Source organism: Centroberyx gerrardi, chromosome 18 (genome assembly GCF_048128805.1).
Source record: "Centroberyx gerrardi isolate f3 chromosome 18, fCenGer3.hap1.cur.20231027, whole genome shotgun sequence".
Lineage (NCBI taxonomy): Eukaryota > Metazoa > Chordata > Actinopteri > Beryciformes > Berycidae > Centroberyx > Centroberyx gerrardi.
In genome coordinates this window covers 27,320,404-27,347,204 of record NC_136014.1, presented here as the reverse complement: position 1 = coordinate 27,347,204, position 26,801 = coordinate 27,320,404, and the positions used below count along the sequence as shown (strand labels likewise).

The window sequence follows — 26,801 nt, the reverse complement described above, 5'->3', positions numbered from 1 at the left end:
CTGTCGGCCCTGGTGCTCCGACAACACACCTACCCATAGTGCTCAGCGGCGGTCTGGACCGCGGGAGGGGGCGGAGCACCGGTGCCCTGCTGGGAGGGGTGAGGAAGAAGAGGAGGAGGAGGAGGAGGATGAGGAGGGGGGTGAGGATGAGGAGGGTGGGGGGGGTGGAGGGTGGGAGAGAGGGCAGGTCGAACCCCGGGCCACGACTGGTTGTGGTAGACGGGGGAACGAGCGAAGGGAGGCCTGGAGGGGGGAGGGGGGGAGGTGGGGGGGTTGGAGGAGGGAGGGGGGGGAAGGAGAGGTAACAAAAACTTTGGTTGGTTTGAATGACAGGCCTGGAGGTCTGCTAAATGAAAACAATGAAGATACTTTTAAAAGGAAAGCACCTTAGATAGGATACATTCCTCTTCAGTTTGCTTAAAAAATGTGACAGCTTTTGCGTCTCTTTTAGCTGACGACTTATACCGCTTAAATGGAAGGACAAATTCCCTCCAACCTTTAAGCTATGGATTAAAGACCTTATGCATCATTTGACATTGGAGAAAATTCGCTATTCTACAGGAGGGTGTGCTCAGAAGTTTTATGCTATATGGCAACCATTTTTAACCTATATAGAAAAAACGGACGCCACTGATATTGTAGTTTTGTAATACTGACCCCATATTATATGTTTTTCTTACCACTCATTATTTATTATTATTTATTTATTTATTTATTTTTATCGTTTATTGTATCTTTTAATTTTATTTATTGTATCTCACCTACGATTCTTGTCACATTGACTTTATTTATATGTACATGTAATTGTTTGTGAAATCTATAAACAATAGGGATGGGGCTCTGTTGGAGCATTGGGGGGGGATATATTGTGTTTATCCAACTGTATCTGTGAGTTATTGCATTTTGTATGACTTTAAATACCAATAAAAAGACCTTGAGCAAAAAAAAACAATAATACACTTACTACACACACACACACACACACATGTAAACAGACAACATGTACACACACACACACACGTAAACAGACACTCACAAACACACTTTAAGCAAGAGTCAGCCCCGGTGATTTAATGTGAAATTCCCAAGTCCTGGAAATTAATAAAATTGATTTTCCATACGTTTCTACGGAAGAGGATTAGGGCCATGTGAAAAATGTAATGAGTTCTGACTTTGTTCTCATAATTCTGAATTTAATCTCAGAATTCAAATACATTTTTCACATGTGGCCCTAATCCTCTTCCGTACTTCTCCAGATGTCAGAGGAGCCGGTTCTGTCAGACTCACCTGCTGTGAGCGGAGGAGGAGGAGGAGGATGAGGAGGAGGAGGAGTTGGCGTTGGGCCCGGCGTTGGGCCCGGCCTCGGGGGGCTTGCGGCTGGCGTTGGGCCCCGGGGGTCCCATGCCCTGTCCGGCGGGCTGCGGCATGCCGGGGGAGGTGGGGGCCACGGTGTTCCCTCCGGGGTAGGGCCGCCCCCCCGCCCCGGGGCCCGGCCCGCGGCCCGCCGGCGTGGACGGGCCCTGACCGTGCATGGGACTGCCCGCGTTCATCCCCAGGCTGTTGGCCAGGCCGGGGCCCGGGCCCGGGCCGGGGCCGCTGTAGTTGGCACTGGGGGCCCCGCCGTAGTGGGGGGGGCGGGGGTAGTTACCTGGAGGGGGGGAGAGGAGGGGCATCAGGTGGAGACACCAACAAGACTGAGGACTGTCTGTGTGCTAAGTTAGTCCAGTGGTTCTCAACGTGGGGTCCGGGGACCACCAGGGGTCCTTGAGGGGGTTCCAGGGGGTCCACAGAAAACTGATGAATTATTAAACTTCAGCATTATTTCATTTACAAGAAGTTAACACAGTTAGAGAATGTAGAAGAATGACATGGTTTCATAGTTTCTCTGTCATCTCTCTACCTGCAATACAGACAATCATGGGATTCTGGACAAAATCATATCTGACAATAAAAATATTCTCAGATTTGGGTCTGAGAGACAAAATCTCATCAAATGGGGGTCTGTGGCTCTAAAGTGAACTAAATGAATGATATGAAAAAGGTTGAAAATCACTGAGTTAGTCCAAAGGTAATACATTTGGAGTCCTGCTCTATTCTAAACATCTGGTTGGCTGCTAGTACTGTACTGCTGTCCCTTGCACTCCTTTAATAACTGGCATGATGATGATGATGATGAATGTTGTCTTCCTCCTCAGTCTGTCACTGTCTGTAACTCTAAGAGGAAACTACAGCAGCGAAGAGGAAACTACAGCAGCAGCTCTGCCAGCTTCACTTCCTGCTCAGTCAACAGGCTGATCTCCCATCAGAGACGTGAGCGAGGAACTCCACAAACTACACCGAGCCTGCTTTTCATTCTCTCTTGCAAATGTCACCATGAGAGAGAGAGAGAGAGAGAGAGAGAGAGAGAGAGAGAGAGAGAGAAGAGAGAGAGAGAGAAGAGAGGAGAAAACCAAAGATACAACTTTGATGTCCAAAAATAAGTGAAAAAAAAAAAATCTGCCGCAGCGCTGGAGATACAGCGTCTATTTTCTGCCTTGGTGAGAGTTATTCTGGGTCTGGTCCCTTTTAACAAGATGAGAGAGAGAGGAGAGGAAAACAGAGGGAAAGAAGAAGAGAGGAGAGGAGAAGAAGGGAAAAGAGAGGAAAGGAGAAAAGAGAGCTCTCCCTTGCCTGAAACTGGATTTAAGACTCAAACCAAAGTCTTGAATTTAAATAATTCAATTTAAAATAGTTATCCGCAAGATCTGTGTTTTTTAATTCAGTCTCCATCTTTGTCCCTCAGCCTCACTGTGGTGTTTCTGCTCTGCTCTTCCCACAGATCACCTGTCAATCAAACAGTGTGGGCGGAGCTTGGATTTTCTGTTGATGCAGTTTGAGTTTCTCTTTTCTCTGTCTGTTCAGCCATGGTGGCTATCACTGCTCATGCTAACTACCCAGTTCTTCTTCTTCTGTTGATTCCAAACAAACCGGAAACGCATCACTTCCTGTGCGGCAGAGGATGAAGACGTTGCAGGTTATTACTTGGAAGACATTTACCTGCTCCGTCAAGCAGGAATCAAGCCTGTGACTGTTTGGTTACGTGACGGACTCTCTAAACACTAGGCCAGCCTGCTGCACACACACACACACACACACACACACACACACACACACACAGACCCCTGGCTTTCATTATAACGGCACGCTAAGGCAGGCGAGATGGATTACCATTACAACCAAGTATAAGTGAGGTCATGCTCCAGATGACTAGACACACACACACTCACGCACACACACACACACACACACACACACTCTGTCCGTGCCAGCTTGGTTTTCACCCTCAGCTGAAACAACAGCAGGTTGATGGATGACGCTCCGTTACCTCAGACCCTGGAGCCTCACAGTAAAACATCCCATAATAATAATAACTGTCCCGTCCTGAAGCCGAGGGGTCAGAGAGGCCAGAGGGTTGCTGGTTCAAATCCCCACAGCGGCCAGTGTGTCCATCATTACCCCTGTGCCCCTGAGCCAGACACTGAACCTGACCTGACAGCATCACCTAAAGGTTAGGGTTAGTTGTCTAAGGCAGTGGTTCTCAACGTGGGGTCCGGGGACCACCAGGGGTCCTTGAGGCGTTCCAGGGGGTCCCCAGCAAATTGATCAACTGTTAGTTTCTCTGTTATCTCTCTACCTACAATACAGATAGTCATTGAATTCTGGACAAAATCATATCTAAAAATAAAAATATTCTCAGATTTGGGTTTGAGAGACAAAATCTCATCAAATGGGGGTCCGTGACCCCAGTGTGAACTAAGTTAGGGTCCTTGATATGAAAATGGTTGAGAATCACTGGTCTAAGAAACAAATTTCAAGCATTTAAGCAGAAGCCTTTAGATCAGAATGGCTTTAAGAGAATGAAACAGAACATTCAGTCAGGAGTCAGACTGGTGACTGTAGTGTAAATGTAAAAGTTTGAATCTCTGGATCTGGGACAGTCCAGGAGGAAGGAATGAAAACAGTAACACGCTCGGCCTCAACACCGGCTGTCCCTCTTACCCGGGGGTCCGTACTGGCCGTAGGCGGGGCCTCCCTGCTGGTAGGAGCCGTGGTGCATGGGCCCCCCCGGCGCCGGGTGAGGGGACATGGGCGGCGCCGACTGCTGGGGGCCGAACTGGGGCCCCGGGGTGCTGCGCTGCATGGCGGGAGGGAAACCTGAGGACAGGAAGAGCAGCGGGCAGATCAGAGACAGAGGGAGCAGGAGGACAGAAGCTGCTGCTGAGAGGAATAAAACAGCTGAGAAACCACAGAAGAAAAGCAACAAGAGGCAGAGAGCTGCCCGATGTCCCGCCCACAGAACTGGAATGTATAGAACGGTCATTCCCATTCACATCAACGTTCCAGGGCGGTCGGAGTGGCGGCCATCTTGCTGTGACCCGTCGGACTAGCTTCTGTATGAAGCGACTCACAGCAAGTCACTGAGCTGAGAGGTTTTACAGCAAGAACCAAAGCAGCTTCTCTGTCTCCTTGCTGCCATGGATTGCTAACATGCTAATGTTGACTAGAAGAGCTAGAGAGAGAAGTCCAGTCTGTGATGAAGCTACGTTAGCCTCGTCGCTAACGTTAGCTTCCAGTAACAGACTCATCTGCTCAGTTCTCACAGTGAGACAGACTTTACACCTTAATGTCCAGACTTGTGTTGTCGCCATAGCAACTAACAATTAAAATTCCATAATCAACATTTTATGCTGAACTAGACAAATTACCATGACAAACAACAGTGGAAGGACCGTTCTGTCTGTTCAAGTTCTGACATAACCACCATGATATATTAGTTATGCTGATGAGGTCATTATTTAAGATAATTAATGCATTAGCAAATTGTTCTATGTCAACATACTTGTCTCATCTTAAATCTTTTTAAATCTTAAATCTTTTTATGATGGTAAGACAACACATTTTATAATAAATCACACTGTTCCCCAGTGCTTCTATGTATGTAATATGCTGTTGGCTATGTTTTCTAACATTACTGTTCTCTATAGAAGAGCTGAAGGCAGCTGATCCACAGGGAGCAGAGAGCTGATCACTGAAATAAACTGATCATTAATTAACAGAGGTGGAGACTCGAGTCACATGACAAGAAGACTTGAGACTTGACTTGACTTGGGTTCTGGTGACTTGGGACTTGACTCTGACTTGTACTTTGATGACTTGAAAAGGTTTCTAAAGTCTTGACTTGAGATCTTGTGTTTGTGTAAATGACTTAGATTGAAAGTGATGAGATTTGTTCCAGCGGACGACTGAATTTAAATTCTGTTTTCTGAATTTGTATGGAATGATTGAATTTATTGAAGTTGAAACTGATTATAGAAATCAAACTCATGATGCTCTTACCAAGTTTTTATCCTATTAAAACCATATTGCATTGAAAAGTCCTAGATATTTAGTTTTCTTTAAGATATTAAATTGATACTGGACTCTTGATTTGTTCTGACTTGACTTGCTGTTCTACATTTAGACTTGAGACTTGACATTAATGACATGGACTTGACTTGTAATCTACATTTAGACTTGAGACTTGACTTGAGACTTGTGCCTGAAGACTTGAGCAAAGCTGACTTGGTCACACTTCTGGTACTTACTAAACTGATGATGAACCAGATCTAGATGTGATGAATCTCATTTTGAAACTCAGACTCACACTCTGTCACACTGATGAGTGTGTGGAAACAGCTGGAGAGCAGCAGGCCTTCTGACTCACACACACACACACACACACACACACACACACACAGAGGTAGGTCGTACCTCTGTCCTGAGTCATGGCAGACTGGGAGGGATGAGGACCAACGTCTGATCCAGAACCAGAGACCGGGGGGGTCAACAGAGACCCTGAGAGAGAGAGAGAGAGAGAGAGAGAGAGAGAGAGAGAGAGAGAGAGAGAGAGAGAGAGAGAGAGAGAGAGAGAGAGAGATATTCAACATACACTCACAGAAACAGTAACACACATATATATGTACTGTAAAGACACTGTAAAGTATGTTTCACACACACACACCAAAACAGACAGACACGTCACAGGCATGTACACACACACACACACACACACACACACACACACACACACACACACACACACACACACACACACACACACACACACACACACACACACCAGGAGTTATCTGGTCCTGACAGCAGTGTGTTCCTCCTCACTTCCCCCTGCCAGTTGTTTACTGCTGCTGTAATGAGTCCTGGTGTGTGTGTGTGTGTGTGTGTGTGTGTGTGTGTGTGTGTGTGTGTGTGTGTGTGTGTTGTTTTGTGGGGGAGCACGTTGGTACCCAAGTGTGTACATTTGTGTGTGTGACGGTTTCCAGGGCAACGCTGCGGAGATCAAAGGTCAGCGGTGGGAGTCTGGCGGTGCTGCGGTGTGGACTAATGGCCGACCGGACGGACTGAACCGAGTCCTGCCGACCTCGTTAACACCACCGGGTGGCACACACACACACACACACACACACACACATACACACACACAGGTCTCCTGCGGGACGGTAATTGTGTTTCAAACTGGCAGCAGAGTTTAGAAGCTGCTTTAATGAGTGAGAGCTTCTTTTCGTTTCGGAGCCTGGAGGTCCGATGCCCCGCCGCCTCGCCACGGGGAACTGACCCGGCAACCCCGCCCCCACAGACACCCCCCCCCACCCCACCCCCCCACCCCCCCGCTGAGACCTCACTCCCATACATCACACACACCGAGTTAAAACACTGTAATGAGTGAGAAGGGCCAGGTTTGTCTAAAACAGAGAGTATGGAAGGACTACCAGTGTCTGTCTGGGAGAAACACAGCAGATAAAAGTGTGTGTGCGTGTGTGTGTGTGTGTGTGTGTGTGTGTGTGAGTGAGTGAGTGAGTGAGCGAGAGAGAGAGAGAGAGAGAGAGAGAGAAGAACAGAGAGAGAAGAACAGAGAGAGAAAGAGCAAGTGCTATCAGAGCAGAAAAGAAAGAGAACTTTCTCCCTTTTATGGCACTTTTGTATCATCCATGGTCATTGTGTGTGAGTGTGAGTGTGAGTGTGTGTGTGTGTGTGTGTGTGTGTGTGTGTGTGTGTGTGTGTGTCTGTGTGTCCCACCTGGTCCACTGGTGGCGGGGGAGATTGGTCCGGAGTGGGACTGGCTGCCTGAGCCGGCGGGGGAGGGGGAGGGCGAGGGGGAAGGGCCCGCGCGGGCGGGCGGGGCCAGGCGGGGGGAGACGTGGGGGGAGAAGGGCGAGCGGGACGGGTTCCCCGGGTCGCCCTGCACGCTGCCGGAGCCCGACGCCCCCGAGCTCACCGCCGCCTCCGTGCCGGTGGGCAGGTCATCGATGGAGCCGGACAGATCCTGAGGAGGAGAGGAGACGGAGTCAGACTCACCACACAGGAGCATCTGATCCTTTTATCAAAGTTTCACAGTTGTGTCACAAATCTGCTGCCAGCAGCTGAGTCTCATGATGGAGGAACATGTAGAACTGTGTGTTAGTTAATAAAGTGTAAATCTGTAGAACTGTATGTTAGTTAATAAAGTGTAAATCTGTAGAACTGTGTGTTAGTTAATAAAGTGTAAATCTGTAGAACTGTGTGTTAGTTAATAAAGTGTAAATCTGTAGAACTGTATGTTAGTTAATAAAGTGTAAATCTGTAGAACTGTGTGTTAGTTAATAAAGTGTAAATCTGTAGCAAGCAGCTAGAAACAGAGAGCAGCTGAGTCAGCTTGTTGTGGTGTGGCTGTAGATCCATTCAGTAACGTTCTCAGTAAAAGTGAATAGTGTGATAAGGTGGATTTGGTTACTGTGACACAGTAAACTGTCTTGTCTTTAGCCCTAGTCTCTACTCCAAAACACTCTGAGTTGTAGCTTGAGAAGAGTCAGCTCAGTTAACCTGAACAAACTGTTAGCTAGCTAACTAGCAGCAAACACACTGATGTTAATGTGAACATGCTAACGCTAGCTGCTGCTAGCTACGTTAGCTAGTGTGCTAATCAGATGTGTTAACAACAAGACAGTGATGTTAGCTGACCAGATGCTATGGTTAGCTAGCTAACAAGCTGACATTATCTAAACACTAAATCAATCAGATGGATCAGTGATGAAATGATCAGTTCAGTCAGAAACAGACAGAAATTAACCGTCTGTTCAATTCTGTTGAGACGACAGAAACACAGTCAGCTGTTCACAGAGCTGAGGACCTCCAACATGGCCGCCAGACCTTTGACCCTTGACCTCCTTACTACTGGTTGCTTGTAATGTTGCTGATCTAGAAACTGAAGCTTCTTCTACTGTTGCTCTCACTGCAGGTCACTCAGGATAAGAGTCACATAAATCACTATAATGTAAAATGTATAAATGAACCTGTGAAATTCGAGCAAGTACCGACTTGTTCCTTGCATTTCCTAAGTTTTCTCAGGTCACAACTTTTTCTCAAAGTGGATATACAGTTTAGTGTTTTGGAATGAAACCCCTCAAATATTTCCAATCTAATTTTTTGTATTTGGGTCGGCGGGGCGGACGTTTTTGTTTCCAGTGGGATTTCTGAGCCGGCGTTTAATGTGACATCACAGCTGCTGCTTAACATATGAAGTCAACAGCACACTTAAAGGAGGATCATTGAGCGTTCTCCAGCGGCGGCCGGAGAAGCTCGTCCAGCGGCCGCGAGCCGAGCCGAGCGAGGTGGAAATCCGCCCCGCGCTCCAACTGAGCCGCAGCCAATTAACAGCCGGACCAAAACCAACAGCGGGGATGGAAACTCCCGACTCTCTGCCTTCTTGTTCCACGGCGGACCGGTGCCGAGGCGCGGCGCTACGGCGACGAGTCCGCATCGAGTCAGAGGATCAGAGTCGCTTTGAACACCGAGGACAGAAACCAGAAACACAGCAGAGTAATGACACTGAAAAAACTTCTGACTTCTGAGTTTATCTCCTGTCTTGACATTGTTGGTACAGAAACTGACTATATATCATTTAATGGGTTTTCATGTGTACGGCGGTCAGAGCGGAGCGACTCGTGGCCCGGGTCGCTCCGGGTGCATCAGGAGCGACTCGACCTTTCTGCAGGTTTACAAACACTCGTGCGACTTCGCGTGATTTATGGTTATAATTACTCTCCTTCGTTAAGGCCTCGCCGTCGCTAATGTGATGAATAGAACTTTCCGGCCTCATCGCTCATTCAGAGTTTTTACACGCACACATGCGCTCGCACACATGCGCTCGCACACACACACACACACACACACACACACACACACGACTGCCGTGAAAGAGAAGAAGACGTCTGAGCGAATGGCGGCTCTTCAGGCTGCCTCCCTCCTCCCTCCTCAGCTGCAGACTGAATAATGCAAACCGTCACGCCCTCATCCTTCATCATTCCTCCTGACAGGACGCCCCATCACCCCCCCCCCCCCCCCTCATCACCCCCTCCCACCCCCCCCAACCCAATTAAAACCTGGAGCAGTAATCAGGGTGTAATAGCTGAGCGGTCCTGCAGAGAGCCTTCCTCTCTGTTAGACTCCCAGCAGGTCTTTCACTTTCAGCTGGATACATGTGAACATACAGGATACACATAGTGTCAAGTCAACTTCGCTCGAGTCCCAAGTCAGTCTCATGTCTATAATCAGTTTCAACTTCAATAAATTCAATCATTCCATACAAATTCAGAAAACAGAATTTAAATTCAGTCGTCCGCTGGAACAAATCTCATCACTTTCAATCTAAGTCATTTACACAAACACAAGATCTCAAGTCAAGACTTTAGAAACCTTTTCAAGTCATCAAAGTACAAGTCAGAGTCAAGTCCCAAGTCACCAGAACCCAAGTCAAGTCAAGTCTCAAGTCTTCTCTTCATGCAGCAAGTCAAGTCTCAAGCAATTCAAACTGGGACTCGAGTCCAACTCATGTGACTCGAGTCCCCACCTCTGCTTATTACTGATTACACATTACTGATTACTAATGATCATTACTAATTTAATTTACTAATTTACCAAATTTTCTTGTGTGTGAATATCTTATGAAAGCACGAATACTCGGCCCCAAAGTCACATTATCGATATCGGGGTATTCGGTCTAAGATATCGTGATATTTGATTTTGCAGATATCAGCTCCGACTTCGACACATTGAGCCGCCGTCCGGCCGAGACGTTTTCATGGAAGACATTTTCAAGTCAAGTCCCAAGTCACCAGAAGTCAAGTCTCAAGTCTTCTCTTCATGCATCAAGTCAAGTCTCAAGCAATTCAAACTGTGACTTGAGTCCAAGTCATGTGACTCGAGTCCCCACCTCTGGGGTCACACAATACTAATCAGACAACATGTGCAGTTAGAAGCAGCTGAGCAGTAACAGTAACAGTAGAAACAGTGACAGCGATGTGATCGGTTCCTCTGATGGAGTGAAGTGTGAAGTCGGACGGAGGGAGAACGAGTTGAAATCTGAACCCAGACCCTCGCTGTGCGCTCACATTAAAAATCAGAGACGCGTCGCTGCATAAAGAGAGAGAGAGAGAGAGAGAGAGGGAGGGAGAGAGAGAGAGAGAGAGAGAGAGAGAGCAAGAGAGAGAGAGAGTGAGGGACAGAGGGAGACAGGGAAAGAGAGAGAGAGAGACAGGGAGAGAGAGAGAGAGAGAGAGCAAGAGAGAGAGGGGGACAGAGGGAGACAGGAGAGAGAGAGAGAGAGAGAGAGAGAGAGAGAGAGAGAGAGAGAGAGAAGGGAACAGAACCAGAGGAAATCAACCTGACTGCAGCGTTTGGGAGCCGTCCAACACTTTCATTATCTGAGATGTGGAGACGAAGAAAAGAAAAAAAGAAAAGAAACGAAAGCACAATTAAGTCGGTATAATTGCCTTCTCCCTCCCCTCCGTCTGCAGCCAATCAATGAGCGAGGGATGGAGAGACAGAGAGAGAGAGAGAGAAGCAATGGCACGATGCCAGCCGGCGCCATGGTAACCACGGCTAACACCAATCCAGATGATTGACAGGTATGGAGAGACTAGGGACGGGTCGTTAAAACAGAATATTAGTGTTTGTCGACACTGGCAAACAAGTCCATCATGTTAGATAAAGTTACAAGAAGTGGAATCAGATTTGTGTTGACTCTCTGACCTGCAGGATGACAGGTTACAACTCTGTCCAATAAACAAGCTGCTTGTCCTGGTTGGCTTCTAATTGGTCAGTTTTTTTACCTAAACGAACCAAATACAAAAATACAACACAGTGAAGTTTTCCTCTCTGGTTCAGACTAAAGAAAACCAGCTGCAGGTTTGATCAAACCTAAAGTAAAGTAAACCTAACGTAATCCAATCCAAGAGAACGTCATGCAGACGGATGCAAGTTCCTCATGCTTGGAAAGCCTAACAGAACAAAAAAAGTCTGAACTGATGCTCATATTCAGCTATTTCTTTGTGAGTTTAAAGCTCCATATCCTCCACTGTCCAGAGTTTTATTTTGTGTCTTTCTGTCCATTCAAAGCTGTGTGTGTGGTGTCATGAACCAAAAACACTCTCAATCCATTTCTCCACGTTCATTTTCCAGCATCTCTCTGAGCCTTACCAAGAACAGGCCGTTTCTGTCTCCGTGTCTTTAAGGCTCATTAATATTAACGAGCCCTCTGTTCCGATTGGCTAACTGAGAGTGAAACGTGAGACGCCGCGGCCCGGCGGCTACAGGTAGGGAAAACTCTCCGGTAATAAACGATGACGACCGCTCGACCGCTTTGAAAAAAACACTTTGTTAGTCTATTATTTCTTACATAAATGATAATGAGCGAACCTTTGTGACGCCACAAAGTTACGGAAGTCCAAACGGCTCGTTTAGAGGCTCGCTTTTCTAATATGGATTGTGTGGATTTAGTTTTGATACTTTCACCATGTTTAGATACACATCCAACTCCTTTATCATCACAGAGGAGAGGGAGTCCTGCTTTACATGATGTGGGACCTTTAACTGGTATGAACACCACAGAAGAAGAGACAGAATTGGATAAAGTTACAGGAAGTCACATGACAACAAGTGTGTAAACTCCTCAAAGTGCTGCAGATGTGAACAGAAGAAGAAGAGAACAAACAGAGAGACCGGATGGAGGAGATTATTTTTGCTTTAGCTTTTCTATTTTCGGCACGCAGCAAATCACTGAATATTCATCTAGACCACACACTGAATAATCAATAATATGAAAATAGACTTGGTGTTGCTCAAGTCTCTTCACCTTTTAAATCACTTCATAAAACACACTGGTGCAGATTCACTTCTGCATAACGTCTTTGCTTTTATCCACTTTTTAATCTTGTGTTGTGCTTATATTTTTTAACCACTTATTCTTTTAATTAGCTTTCACAACTTTTCTATAATATTTAATACTTAAGATTGCTACTACTTTTTTGGTTTGTCAAGAATTTACCGTACGTTTTCGGTTTTGTTGTTTCTTTTTTTGCCTATTTGAAGGATTTTCTTATTGTTTTCTTACCGTTTGTTTTCTTGTTTTGTTCCTTATTTTTTTTGTTGTTACATGTTCAAAATAAATACACATAACATATTATATATATTATAACAAGATTGCTTGTTTTTAACATTTTAAAAACTGCTTTTAGGTTTGTGCATAAACAGAAAATAAAGTTTATTTCAATTATTAGCAGTAGTTGTGGTCGCAGTAGAGCTACACACACACTCACTCTTTTCCATGGTGACGCAGTGGCTGAGTGAAAACAGATGAAGATATAGAAGAGAGGGGAAGGAGAGAGAGAGAGAGAGAGAGAGAGAGAGAGAGAGTGTGTGTGTGTGTGTGTGTGTGTCTAAGCAGAGCAAAGAAAGATGGAGGGCCCACTTCACCTCAAGAGCATCTCTCTGAATGAAAGCAGTGCCGCTCTTCACAGCACTTTGAAATGGAAACTACAGCTGAGAGAGAGAGAGAGAGAGAGAGAGAGAGGGACAGAGAGAGAGAGAGAGAGAGAGAGAGAGAGAGGGAAACAGAGAGAGAGAGAGGGGGGAGAGAGAGTGAGAGAGAGACATAGGGAGAGACAGAGAGAGAGAAACAGCTGCCTTGCTCAGAGAGTCTTCAGCAGGACACACAGCTGCTGCAGGGATCAAACCTGTGATGTTTTCACACACACACACACACACACACACACACACACACACACACACACACACACACACTGAGGGAAGAAGAGGAGAGAGAAAATATGAAGAGAGAAGAGATGGAAGAGAGAGAAGAGATGAGGAGGAAAGAAGAGGAGAAAGGAGAATAGAACAGAGGAAAGGAAAGGAGAGAGGAGATGAGGAGAGAAGAAAAGGATAGGAGTGAGGAAAAGAGGAGAGCAGAGGAGGAAAAAAGTGGAGGAGAGGAAAGGAGACATGGAGAGAAGGAAAGAAGAACTGATGAGAAAAGAGCGGACAGGAGGAAAGGAAAGCAGAAAAGATGAGGAAGGAGGAGAGGAGGAGAAGACAGGAGAAGAAAAAGGAGAGAAGGAAAGAGGAGAGAGGAGAGAAGAGGGAGGGATAGGAGAAGAGAGGAGGAAAGAAGAGAGGAGATAAGAGAATGAAAAGGGGAGAGAGAAGAAGAGGAGAGGGAAGAAGAGTAGAGAGGAGGAGAGGAGAGGAAAGAAAAGAGGAGAAGAAGAAGCCAGAGGAAAAGGAGAGGAAAGAAGAGAAGAAGAGGAGAGAGAGGAAAGAGGAGAGAGGGGGAGAGGCACTGCGCTGAAATCTCCCATCTGCCCCTGGGCCTCTGGCCAGCCAATGGCAGCGCAGCAACCCATCCTCCCCCCCTCCGCCCCTTGCCAACAGCTCAGCCAATCAGCTGCGGTTCTGCCTGCATCACACCCCCCCCCCCCCCCCCCTCTGCAACTCACTCTTTATAATTAGAATACACACCAGGGGGATGGAGAGAGAGAGAGAGAGAGAGAGAGAGAGAGAGAGAGAGAGAGTGTGTGTGTGTGTGTGTGTACAGCAGGATGGATCTGCTCCACTGCAGCTGGACTCTCTCACACCACTCACTCCGCCTCCTCTTCTTCACCTCCTTATTTCATCCCCCCTTTCCTCCTCCTCCTCATCTCCTCCTCCCTCACCTCCTCTTCTTCACCTCCTTCCTCATCTCCTCCTTTCCTCTTCCTCACCTCCTCTTCGTCCTCGTCTTGCTTTCTTCATCTCATCTCCTCCTCCCTTTCTTCACCTCATCTCCTCCTCCCTTTCCTCACCTCATCTCCCCCTCCCTTTCTAACCTCCTTCTCCTCCTCACCTTGCTTTCCTCACCCCCCCTCTTCCTCTTTCCTTCTCCTCTCCTTCCTCATCTCCTCCTCCTCTCCTGTCCTCCTCCTTCTCATCTTTCCTCCCTCCGCCCCTCCCTCTTTTCCTCATCTTACCTCCATTCCTCTCCATCTCCTATTCCTATATAATAGAGAGATGAAAGGAGATGAAAGGATAGAGGGATGGAAAGAGGAGGAAGGAGGAATGGAAGACTTGGGTTGCTTCAGAGATGTAAGGAAAGGAGAGGAGGAGAAGAGAAGGGAGAAGGAGGGAGGGAAGGAGAGAGAGAATAAACAGAATGAAAGAAGAGAGGAGACAGACGCATCAGAGAATGCAAAGCTCCCTCTCTCCTTTCCTCTTCCTCATTTCCTCCCCTCCTTTCCTTCATTCTACTCTCCTATTTCCTCCTGTTTCTCTCCTCACTCCTCTCCTCTTTTCTCTCCTCTTTGTTTCCTCTCCTTTCTTTAACCCTTCCGTCATATTCGCTCCTCTCTTTTCCTCTCCTCTCTCATTTCCTTTCCCCTCTCCTCCTTCCCTTTCCTCCATCTCTTATCCTACCCTCCTCTCTTCTCCCTCCCTTTCCTCTCTCCTCCTTCACTCTTCTATCTCCTCATCTCCTCCTATTTCTATCCCTTTCACTTCTCTCTCCTTTCCTCTTCCTTCCCTCCATCTCTTTTCCTCATCTCATCCTACCCTCCTCGCTTCTCCCTCTCCTCCTATCTCCTCCTGTTTCTATCCCTTGCACTCCTCTCTCCTTTGCTTTCCTTCTGGTTTATTTATCACACTGCTTTCCTCCTCCTCTCTCTCCTCCTTTAATCAGCCTCTACTCCTCCTCTTCTTCTCTCCCTCCTCCTCCGTTAATCAGCCTCTACACCTCTTCTTCTCTCTCTTTTCCTCCTCCTCCTCCTCCTCCTCCTCCTCCTCCTCCTCCTCCTCCTCAGAGTAAAGTGTTAGTCAGCCGCTGTTGTTTTGTAATTCAAATATTTCTCTTGGCTTGGTGCTGTCAGAGGCTCTGGATGAGAGCATGAATCATTCTGTGTGTGTGTGTGTGTGTGTGTGTGTGTGTGTGTGTGTGTGTGTGTGTGTGTGTGAGAGAGAGAGAGAGAGCTAGAGCTAGGCCTGGGAGATATTACTGTATTTTAAACTCTAAAGCTGTGGCTGCAGACAGAGGTTTGTGGTTTTACAGCAGCATCAACGAGACAGAAAGCCTTTCAGTACAGAGAGAGTTCAGGTGAGATGAGCAGGACTCAGACCAGCAGCAGAGTGACAGTTTGTTTCCCTCAGCAGCTCCAGACCATGAGACCGATCGGCCATCTTTCTGTCCTCCGTCACCAGCAGACGTGTTTTCCTCCACATCTGCTGCGCTGACCGTGACGGAGTGAAAACACAGACAGAAAGTGCTGATGGTCCACGAATCAACTGTTCAGATCATGTTAAAGACGAGATGAAATGAAAAATGCCTTTTTAACCCTTTTAGATCACATCCCCGGTCATACTGTGCACCTATTTAACAATATATGCCAAAAAAATACCAAAAATCAATTTCATTGTATTCTTATATCAAAATTCAATCATGTTTTCTTCCTGTAAAACAAAATATGCCGTGTGCTTATGTAAGCATGCCCGTAACTAATTTCAACCAATAATATCATGACATCCACCCATCAATCAATCTTCAACTTTTAGCGCACAGAGCTAAGAGGCTAAGATTCATTAGTTAGCTAGCTAGCAACAGCACGGTACTTCGGTGTGTCTTCGGGTGTTATGACACGCCCACTTTTCAACGTTCAAATCAAATTCCTCCCAACGTTACGTCCCGCCTGTCTTTCCTGTTTCACTCGGAAATACGTCACGATACGGAAGTTAGATACTCTCGAAATGCCGTTTCATCTCGACTTTAAGGTCAAATTCAATGAGTGCGTGTGATATTAATATCATATTAATGATATATGTTATGAGAAACAGTATATGTTAATGTTATGATATACATATGTTAATGATAGTCATCATATAAGATGCAACAAGAGCAGTAAAATAATCCTGTTCCTCAAATCGTCAACACTAATAAACATGATTAAGAGTTCTGATCACAATATCTAGCAAGGGATTATCGTTTTAGGTATAAAATAAGTTCAGTGTAAAAATAATAATTTGTCTAATTTGTCTAATTTGTGGTTTCTGGAGGACAGTCCTCCTCCAGTAAAGGACATTTTGGAATGAAAAGGTTAGCTAACGCTTCAGTTAGCTTCAGGTTTTGCTCACGGTTCGATAAATGAAAACTTGTCATCATGAGTTGGGAGTTGACCCCGGGTCGTCGGAGTTGAAGGGAAATGTCTCCGCCCACCCAGGAAGCAACGGGGCTGATGGGAAATGTAGTCTTAATGTGGAGAAACTCTAGAACTAACAATAGATGAGTTTCCCGTTTACTAACAGTCGAGGATGCTCGCGCAGCTCAGGGGCAGAAAAGCCGCTGTGGCTATCGTTGCTATAGCAACTTGGCTGTCATTTTCACACCGGTAACAGCAAACAAACGGACAACAATGGCGTACCTGGCTAGTTTGTCAGACTCCGATTGCGCAGATTATTTAGAAAAACTTGTTTTAAGTTCTGGTGAAAGACTGCCGGACCCTTATTCAATCCAGTTGTTGAATGGCTTGTAGACATGGCCAAGTGGCCACCGATCCAATGGCCAGACATGTATATGAAAAGCCGAGCGTATACAAAAGACAGTCTCCGAGCATACAAATCTCTCGATGCTGTAAATTCACATTTCACACATGTAGGCATGTGCAACAAATTAGACGTTACATCTCTGGTGAGTTCTGTGTGTTAAGAGCCCAGCCAGACTCAAAGTGTGAATACTGAACAAGGCGACATCCTGACAACAGACTGTACATGTATGGCCGACATGTAAGAGTCGACCAGGGACTGTGAAGCCAGCGAACTGAGTTAGCACCCAGCTGCAGACCCGGAGAAGCCCCTGGCCGGCTAGGAGAAGTTAGGGAGACGGGTTATGGAAGTCTTTTCTGTATGAACTAGCCTGCTAATGTTACTAGAGCTGTCAGATAGCTACCGGTAACGTTAATGGGTAAAGGCTGTTGCGGTCGGTAGTTCAGAGTTGGAACTACCGACCTCCGATATAAATGTGTTCCAGAGTCTTCTCGGGAAAACACGGACCCAACCATAGAGATATAACACTATATGGAAAGTTATATCTTTAAAGTTATATCCAGTTATATCTCTATGGACCCAACAGCCTTTACCCATTAACGTTCCCGGCAGCCAGTCCGGGGCTGCAGCTGGACCGTACTGTAACTGCTGATTTCGGGGGTTGCTTTTATTCTTTCCAGTCTAGGGTGCAACTGCAACTAGCAACTGCGAGGCATGATGTTAAAATATATGGCCATACACTTACTAAACTAAAATGCTATCGCTTCTGGGAAATCAGATTACTAACTAACTAAGGTGAACTGAGTGGCTACCGGCAGCCTTTCTGCCCCTGCACACTTTATGTGACGTCGCTCAGAAACTCATCTATACTGCTGCTGTGAGACAGAGGAGACCAGTCGTTTCTCAGGGGAATAATCATGCGGATGTACTACATACTACCAACGTGTTTTTCTCAATTTCATTTAAATTAAATTTAAATTAATTAGATGTATATTTCATTCCCAGTGGCATCAAAAAAGCCTTGAAAAGTCTCACATTTAACATGAAACCAGCAGACAGCCTGAAGTTTACATCACTAATATTTTCTGTTTTATGTGAAGAACATTGAATTTGCCTTGTGTATGAAATGTGCTGTATGAATAAAGTTTGCCTTTTTGCCTTGCTAATATGCAAATTAGCACATGACGTCATCTGGCTCTAAAACAGAGACACCGCACAAGACCCAGTTTACACCAATATTATTATTATTATTATTATATTAATATTTAACTGAATAGTGAGGAGAGGTGATGAGAGGCAGTCGGCAAAAATAAACCGAACTTTGATTTGTTTCTTCCTCAACCTGCGCTCACTGTCAGAATAACATCAACGTTAGAAAATCGATTATTACATTGTAATATTATAATAAATAACATTATTATTATTATTATTATTATTATTATTATTATAATATACTGGACTCTGAAAGTCGAGTCGTGTGATTGGAGCGTCCGCCGGGCCTTTAGGTGCAGCGGCTTTCTGCTGTGTTTTTTTTTCTTTTTCTGAGGGTGCCGTTTCCCTCCGCCTGTCGCCATGGCAACACCATCAGCACCCCGACTTCAAAGGCAGCCTCCAGAGAGAGAGAGAGAGAGAGAGAGAGAGAGAGAGAGAGAGAGAGAGAGAGAGAGAAATAGAAGAAGAAGAGAGGGAGGGAATATAGCAGCAGGCTAATAGAGAGAAAAAGAGAAATAGAAGGGAGAGAAAGAAATAGAGATAAAGAGAGAGAGGAGGGTGAGAAAGAGATTGAAGAGAGAGGGAAAGAGAGAGGAGAAAGAGGGGAGAGAGAGAGGAGAGGAAGAGGTGGAGAGAGAGAGAAGAGACGAAGAGAAAGATGGAGAGAGAAAAACAGAAGTAGAGAGGAGGAGAAAGAGGTTAAGAGAGGTAAGAAGGGAAAGATGGAGGGAGAGAGAAGAAAATAAAGAGGGAGAGAGATATAGAAGGAGAGAGGAATAAAGGGAGAAAGAGAGATGGAGGGAATGTAGCAGAAGGTTAAGAGACGGAGGAAGGAAGAGGGAAAATAGCAGCCAGCATAGAGAGAGAAAGAGAGGGAGATGGATAGAGAGACACAGAAAGAAAGAGAGGGAGAAGCAGAAAGAGGGAGATGAGAGAGAGAAAGAGACAGAGAGAAGAAGAGAGAGGGAGATGGATAGAGAGAAAAAAAATAGAAAGAGAGGGAGAAGGAGAGAATCAGACAGAAAAGAGAGAAAGAGAAAGACAGAAAAGAGAGAGAAAGAAATGGAGAAGCAGAAGATGGATAGAGAGAGAAAGAGAGGGAGAATAAAGAGAGAGAGAGAGAGAGAGAGAGAGAGAGAGAGAGAGAGAGAGAGAGAGGGGAATGATAGACTCCTGACGTTAGACTCCAGGTCTTTCCCTGACAGTGGACCAGACTCCAGGACCTGCAGCAGGACCAGGACCTGCAGCAGGACCAGGACCTGCAGCAGCAGGACCAGGGCCTGCAGCAGGACCAGGACCTGCAGCAGCAGGACCTGCAGCAGCAGGACCAGGACCTGCAGCAGGACCAGGACCTGCAGCAGCAGGACCAGGACCTGCAGCAGTCTGGTTTCCACTGCAGCTGCTCTGAAACCATTTACTGCAACAAACATGTGAAACAAGCTGGAAAATACGACCTGCTGTATTCCTGTGAGCCATCTGGAAAACTCCCAGATATTCCCAGACCTGACTTTTCCTGTCTGGAATACAACCTCTGCAAATTCAATGATATATTCCAGATATTCCATGACCACCCGTCACCAGACAGGTGAGATGGGAAATCCTCATCTGTCAAAAGAATTTTTAGCAAACTTTTGAAATGTCGCAAAAATCAAACTAGAAGTTAGCTGTGTTTCCATCAGCTGGGTTGAAGTGAATAAACAGACGAATACTGGGCAAGTTTTATGCTTTCATCTGTAGACGGAAACTAAGAAATGCACATGATGAACAGTCAGGTGAACAGATATATCCCAGACTTTTCAAAATGTCCAAAGCCTCGAACGAAGCCAAGGTCATTATTTGTTTGATAAATACATTTCCATCGTTATTTACAGCATAATGTCTTTACTGTCAATATGTACCAGGCTTTGACAACTTATTGTAAACTTCTTGTACACAACACTAGTTAAGTAAATACTCTACTATATATTACAAGAACACCACCTTTCTCTCAGTTTTCTACTCAGACCAACACAGTTTCAGCAGTCTCAGGGAAAGCAGGACGGCGTCATCATCAACAACGATGAGCCACTTTCACTGTTTTAGCAACCAACTGGATGTTTACAACAGGAGTTTAAATGACGGTTGGTTACTAGAGATGGGACGATATATCGTAATTCAATATATCTCAATACAAATAATATGTCAGTCTGTCTGTTGTGTCAGGAACATGAATGGTGATATCAGCTCCATGTTATTCTGCTGTCAGGAACATGAATGGTGATATCAGCTCCATGTTATTCTGCTGTAGTAATCACTAATGAGACTCTTGACCATCACAGTTTCACAAGCTCTCCATCCAAATTATATTATTGTCACTTTGTAATGACATTTTTAAATTTGTTGTTTACATTCTAGCAGCCAATGGCATCGCGAGAAAGATTTTTTGGGGTTTGTTCAGTTTCTTTCTATCTTTCTTACTTCTTCTAAATGACATTTATTTGATCTTACTATTCAAGCAAAAACAACGGCCATGTGGTTTAATTTGCTCATTCCTGCCATTTCCAGGAAAATGGGCTGATAGTGGAAAAGGGAACCTACTTGAAATAAAATGCCAAAATGTTCACAAGTTTGCACAATTGCGATCTAAGCAACACATGGTGCCGCAGCCGGGTGGGTGTTCAATACCGTGGAAAATACTGCGATATTTGTGAAATATCACAGTATCGGCCCAAGCCTAGTATCAGGACTGGAGAGGTCAGTGAACCGGTCGCTGTGTGTTCAGACTCACCGGCAGGCTGGACGGCCTCTCCTGCTGGCTCAGGCTCAGCTCCTCGTGGTTTGGTTTCCCAGGAGTCATAGCGGACTGGCCCCGGCCCCCGTACGCCTCCTGAGGAACCTCCTGCTCCCAGAGGAGGGGGGGAGGATGGGAAAGATGGAGAGAATGAGGAGGAGGGGAGAAGATGGAGAGGACAAGAGAGAAAGACAGGATTAATAGTCATAGAGCTGAAATATTCCTGCCTCCTTTTTCCAATGTTGGCTCCAGAAATTAATTTCCCATTAATTTTCTCCATAAACATTTCAGAAAACTCCAATATAAAGAGTTTTAAGCTTTGAACCAAACCGACCAGCTGCCAGGTGAAGCATGAGCTTATAGCAGTAGATTCAGAAAATATATATAAAAAATATATGAAACACAAACAAAAAAGCCAAGGGTAACAAGACTGTTTTTTAATAGGAATTGAACTAGGGATGCACATTTAAAAAAAACAGTAAATTGTTGATTGATTTTCACTCAAGTTGATAATCGATGTTCATTAGGCCCAGATCTGTTACCTGCAACCGGCTGTGATGTCACAATTCAAAAAGTCGTTAATTTGTTAAGGTTAATCAACGTGACACACAAACAATAATTTGATCGCCGATTTTTCGTGAACATCCCTAAAATGAACTGCTTCTCCTATACAGTATTACAAGTGACATCATCGACTCCCTTTCCCTCATTTTCAACAGAGATACTGAATATGAAATCATACGGGAGTCATTTCTGATCTGTATTGATTTCCATCCTGGACTAACGTTACTTCACTCCGTTCTGGCAACCCGACCGCACGCAGCTTTGGAGCGGGGAACGTTTCCATGGTAACGGCGACGTCTCTGATTGGTGGGAACTCGCTTGTGGGTAGTGTAGTATTTCACAATGTACTTCTGCTTCTCTCAGCTCTATACACAGACGGGCAGATGTAATGTTCTTTGCAAAATGTATGGATCATGTGGCTGAAGTTTTGTTCTTTTCCCAGGTAGAATTCAGAGTTTCCAGTCATGTATGTGCTGAGTTTCAGGACCTTTGAACTCCTTAACAAACCTTATTCCTTCACTTCAATGCTGGCTGTGTGTGTGTGTGTGTGTGTATCTGACTGAACACTGATTCATGTGTGTGTGTGTGTTGTGTGAAGCCAGCAGCCTCGCCTCAGTAACACACCAGGAAATACACTGATCCCACCCCGGAAAACCTGTCCCATCATTTATAGATCTACACATCTATCATCATCATCATCATCATCTCCAGTATGTATTCATCCATTCCTCTTTCTATAGATGGATAAATCTTTATTGTTCACTACATTACATAAAATGGAAAATTGTCTTTGGCAGTCCAGCAATAAAAATCCAACAGACTTTATATACAGGAGATAAAATTAAATATAAATAGATGAATAAGATAAAAAGTAGAAAAATAGAAATGCAGCTTATGAAGATTATCTGCCGGCCCTCATCTATCCACCTTGATTTATCTGCTGTTGTTATTTCATTATCTGTTCCACTAATTTCTGGTTATTTTATACCGTTTTATTCTGTGTTTTAATGCCAATAGTGCGACATAAAGATTATCCCCATCATAGTCTTCATCCACAAATAATTCAATAATTCCTGTTGTGTGTTTTGTTGTTTCTGTACATCTACAGATCAGCGTTATTATGGTTTTGGATTTTTCTATTAGCTGTTATTTTCATATAGGTTTCCATTTTTATTTCAATTTCAGGTAAGTTTAAGTTAGTTTTAAGAGTGGGTTTCCATTGTTTTAGTTTAGTTTTAATTTTTAGTTTATTTTAGTCCGACAAGTAGACAAGATAGCTTTAGCTAGGTTTTAGATTTATTTCAGACAATATTTTAACCGCTAGTTATAGTTGATGATAATAATAGAAACCTTGTTACAGATGATATGAAGCGTCTGGACGCTGCTGACTCAGCAGAGAGCAAACATGTCGTTTCATCTGGAGGATTTCCTCAAACAAGAACCAACCACTCCCTGTGTGTGTGTGTGTGTGTGTGTGTGTGTGTGTGTGTGTGTGTCAGTCACACTGTGGCCTTGTGGTTTAGCGTGTGTTTTAGAAGTGTGTGTGTGTGTGTGTCAGTCACACTGTGGCCTTGTGGTTTAGCGTGTGTTTTAGAAGTGTGTGTGTGTGTTTTAGAAGTGTTTGTGTGTGTATGTGTGTGTGTGTGTGTGTGTTTGAGAGGGAAATGCCTGTGTTGAGAAATTCCTGAAAACTCAGAAAATTCTGCCTTCTGCTGTCGTGTGTGTGTCCTTTTCATCTGCTGGAACCAAAACAACCCCACGACGAGAGCACACACACACACACACACACACACACACACAGCTTGCTTGGAGCTGTTGAGCAGCATGGTGAGCAGTGAGTGACGGCTGAGAGAGACTCTGCTGTGGTGAAGAGACTGGGACAGGGGGACAGGGGGACAGGGGGACTGGGGGACAGGGGGACAGGGGGACTGGGGGACAGGGGGACTGGGGGACTGGGGGACAGGGGGACAGGGGGACTGGGGGACTGGGGGACAGGGGGACAGGGGGACAGGGGGACAGGGGGACAGGGGGACAGGGGGACTGGGACGTCCCCTGTCTATCTCTACTGTCAACTACCCAAACTAAAGGCAAAATGCCCCAAATAATCTTTAAAAAAACAGAGAAGAGACTGGGATATGTGGGACAGGAGCAGAACAGGCCCGGGTCAGGTCAGAACAGGCCCAGGTCAGGTCAGAACAGGCCCGGGTCAGGTCAGAACAGGCCCAGGTCAGGTCAGAACAGGACCAGGTCAGGTCAGAACAGGCCCAGGTCAGAACAGGCCCAGGTCAGGTCAGAACAGGCCCAGGTCAGGTCAGAACAGGCCCAGGTCAGGTCAGAACAGGACCGGGTCAGACCAGGTCGGGTTAGTACTGACACGGCCCACTGATCCATCGTGTCTGATGTCATTTTCTATCCATCTTCCATGGCAGGTCTCTGCTGGCGGACAGGAAGTTCAGCCGTGTTGACCTGTTTGTGGGCGGACAGACTCGTCGGCGTCCGTTCAGCCAATTAAAGTTGAGGAGGCGCTCTCGGGTTTGTTTTGGTAGAAATGGCGGCGAACACCGAGACCTTGGAGGAAGCTGTGTGCAGTTTACAGCAGTGACTATTAACCTTTTTCATATCAAGGAGCCTAATTTAGTTCACTTTACAGCCACAGACCCCCATTTGATGTGATTTTGTCTAACCCAAATCTGACAATATTTTTATTGTCAGATATAATTTTTTTGATTCCATGACTATCTGTATTGTAGGCAGAGAGATAGCAGAGAAAGTATGATCAAAATAGTCTACATTCTCTAATTGTGTTAAACTTCACCATTATTTAATTTGGAAGAAGTTAACAATTCATCAGTTTGCTGGGAACCCCCTGGAAATCTCATGTGGTACTTGTGCCTCGTCCTCCATGTTCACCATGTTCACCATGTTCACCATGTTCACCTTCCAAAACAACCCAACCGACAGAAATCTGTCCATCAAACCCCTCTGTCTGCTCTGGAGCAAGAGCCGGTCGTTCCCCTCAAACAGAGCCGGACTGGGACCAGAGGAGGAGGAGGAGCAAGACTCCAGACCAGATCAAATCTCCACACTGACTGGGAAAATCTGTACAGGTGAAGTGAGTGAGAAACACTGAACACCAGAGCTGCAACGATTAGTCGATTAATCGATTAGTTGTCAACTATTAAATTAATCACCAACTATTTTGATACTCGATTAATCGTTTTTTAAGAAAAAAAATGTCCAAATTCTATGATTTCAGCTTCTCCAATGTGAATATTTTCTGGTTTCTTTAGTCCTCTATGACAGTAAACTGAATATCTTTGGGTTGTGGACAAAAAAAAAACATTTGAGGACGTCATCTTGGGCTTTGGGAAACACTGATCAACATTTTTCACAATTTTCTGACATTTTATGGACCAAACAACTAATCGATTAATCGAGAAAATGATCGACAGATTAATCGATAATGAAAATAATTGTTAGTTGCAGCCCTACTGAACACCAACACTAGAAGACTGGCTGTACTGGAACACTGCCAGTGGCCGACAGCAGAAGTAGAAGAAGTAGAAGAAGTAGAAGGAGGAGAACAAGGAGAAGAAGAAGAAGAAGATGACGCAGGAGAGGGGGGAGGAGAAGAAGAAGGGGAAGAAAGAAAAGGAGAAGAAGAAGAAAAAGAAGGAGAATAAGATGGAGGAGAAGAAGAAAAAGAAGAATGAGAAAGGAGAAGGAAAAGCAGAAGAAGTAGAAGAAGGAGAAGAAAAAAAAGTTAGGGCTTCAAGTTAAAACCCTTTCGTCAGGAGGTCTGTCATTCCTCAACAGTGTTCTCTCTCTCTCTCTCTCTCTCTCTCTCTCTCTCTCTCTCTCTCTCTCTCTCTCTCTCTCTCTCTCTCTCTCTCTCTCTCTCTCTCTCTCTCTCTCTCTCTCTCTCTCTCTCTCTCTCTCTCTCTCTCTCTCTCTCTCTCTCACACACACACACACACACACAGAGTTAATTGCAGCTGTCAGAGTGCCAGAGCCTCGGGGGAAATCCAGCCTGCTTCATGCAGTTGTGATGTGTGTGTGTGATGTGTGTGTGATGTGTGTGTGATGTGTGTGTGATGTGTGTGTGATGTGTGTGTGATGTGTGTGTGATGTGTGTGTGAGATCGGGCTTTCTGTCAGACCTGCTGCACCTCATCTTCCTGTTTCCTGGATAGATTCATATCACTATATACTGTGACATTTACCTCAATAACAATAAATGAAACGATAATTTTCTAACCCCGGTGCAGAAATACTACATTCACAATTAGCATCATAAATATAAAAAGTGTGCTTTTATTTTGAAGGTAAACCCACCTGTCTTATACCGTTTGTTAAAGTTTGTTCCCTACTAACAATTTTCACATATTAGACACCAGCGAATTAAGGAAACTACCGCTGCGTAAGTAGCTTTCAGACACAGGAGTGACCTCACCTGTCCAAAAATAAAAAAATCTACACTACTTTTCACAAAGGCAGCAGCGTTCCCTTCACCTTCACTGAGCTGCAGAGGCCGAACACAGCCAGGAAAATGTAAACACAAAGAAAATGCATCATGACACCTTTCTTCTCAGCCTGTCCTCACCAAAAATAACCATTACAGCACAATTGCCCATATATCCTGATCTAAATATCCAAATATCCACTGATCCTGGACTGAACCTGGCTCTCAGAACTAAATGTTCCCCTCCCCAACACACAACAAAATAAATCTCCAGGAGACACTGAGGGGAGACATGTTCTTTTTGAATGCCCACAGCATTGTGGGAGTTGCGGTCCTACCTGCTGGGGCAGGGGGCGTGGCTGCATGTAGGGCGGCTGGCTGGGCGCCGCAGGCTGCTGCTGCGGCGGGCTGAAGTACGGAGGCTGACCCGGCTGGCAGTATCCACCCACCGCCTGCTGCTGGCCGTACTGCTGGGACCCCATCTGACCAGAGGGGGGATATGGATGTTAGGCATGGGACGATATATCCAAATTCAATATATCTCAATTCAAAACGGTGCCAATCTGTCTGGTGTGTCAGGAACATGAATGGTGATATCAGCTCCATGTTATTCTGCTGTCAGGAACATGAATGGTGATATCAGCTCCATGTTATTCTGCTGTAGTAATCACTAATGAGACTCTTGACCATCACAGTTTCACAAGCTCTCCATCCAAATTATATTATTGTCACTTTGTAATGACATTTTTAAATTGTTGTTTACATTCTAGCAGCCAATGGCATCGCTAGAAAGATTTGTGACTCAGAAATAAACAGAATTCTGCACAGTCAGACTTTGTTGTCACTGAATTTTTATTGATCACATCGTATCGTTACAACATATCGT

General features: G+C 45.3%; 1 protein-coding gene across 3 annotated transcripts in view; it reads right to left on the bottom strand.

The window, feature by feature from the left end:
• Positions 1-26,801, bottom strand: part of arid1b (AT-rich interactive domain 1B) — a 64,909-nt gene that overhangs the window by 23,334 nt on the left and 14,774 nt on the right. For 2 of the 3 annotated variants that reach the window (XM_078289911.1, XM_078289909.1), the window contains exons 3-9: positions 26,254-26,397; positions 20,888-20,998; positions 7,114-7,360; positions 5,791-5,874; positions 4,039-4,194; positions 1,288-1,648; positions 34-243 (exon numbers count right to left, since the gene is read on the bottom strand). In XM_078289911.1, coding sequence (XP_078146037.1) covers positions 34-243; positions 1,288-1,648; positions 4,039-4,194; positions 5,791-5,874; positions 7,114-7,360; positions 20,888-20,998; positions 26,254-26,397 — 1,313 coding nt within the window. The remainder of the gene's footprint in view (positions 1-33; positions 244-1,287; positions 1,649-4,038; positions 4,195-5,790; positions 5,875-7,113; positions 7,361-20,887; positions 20,999-26,253; positions 26,398-26,801) is intronic. The other variant, XM_078289910.1, reaches the window with a different exon arrangement.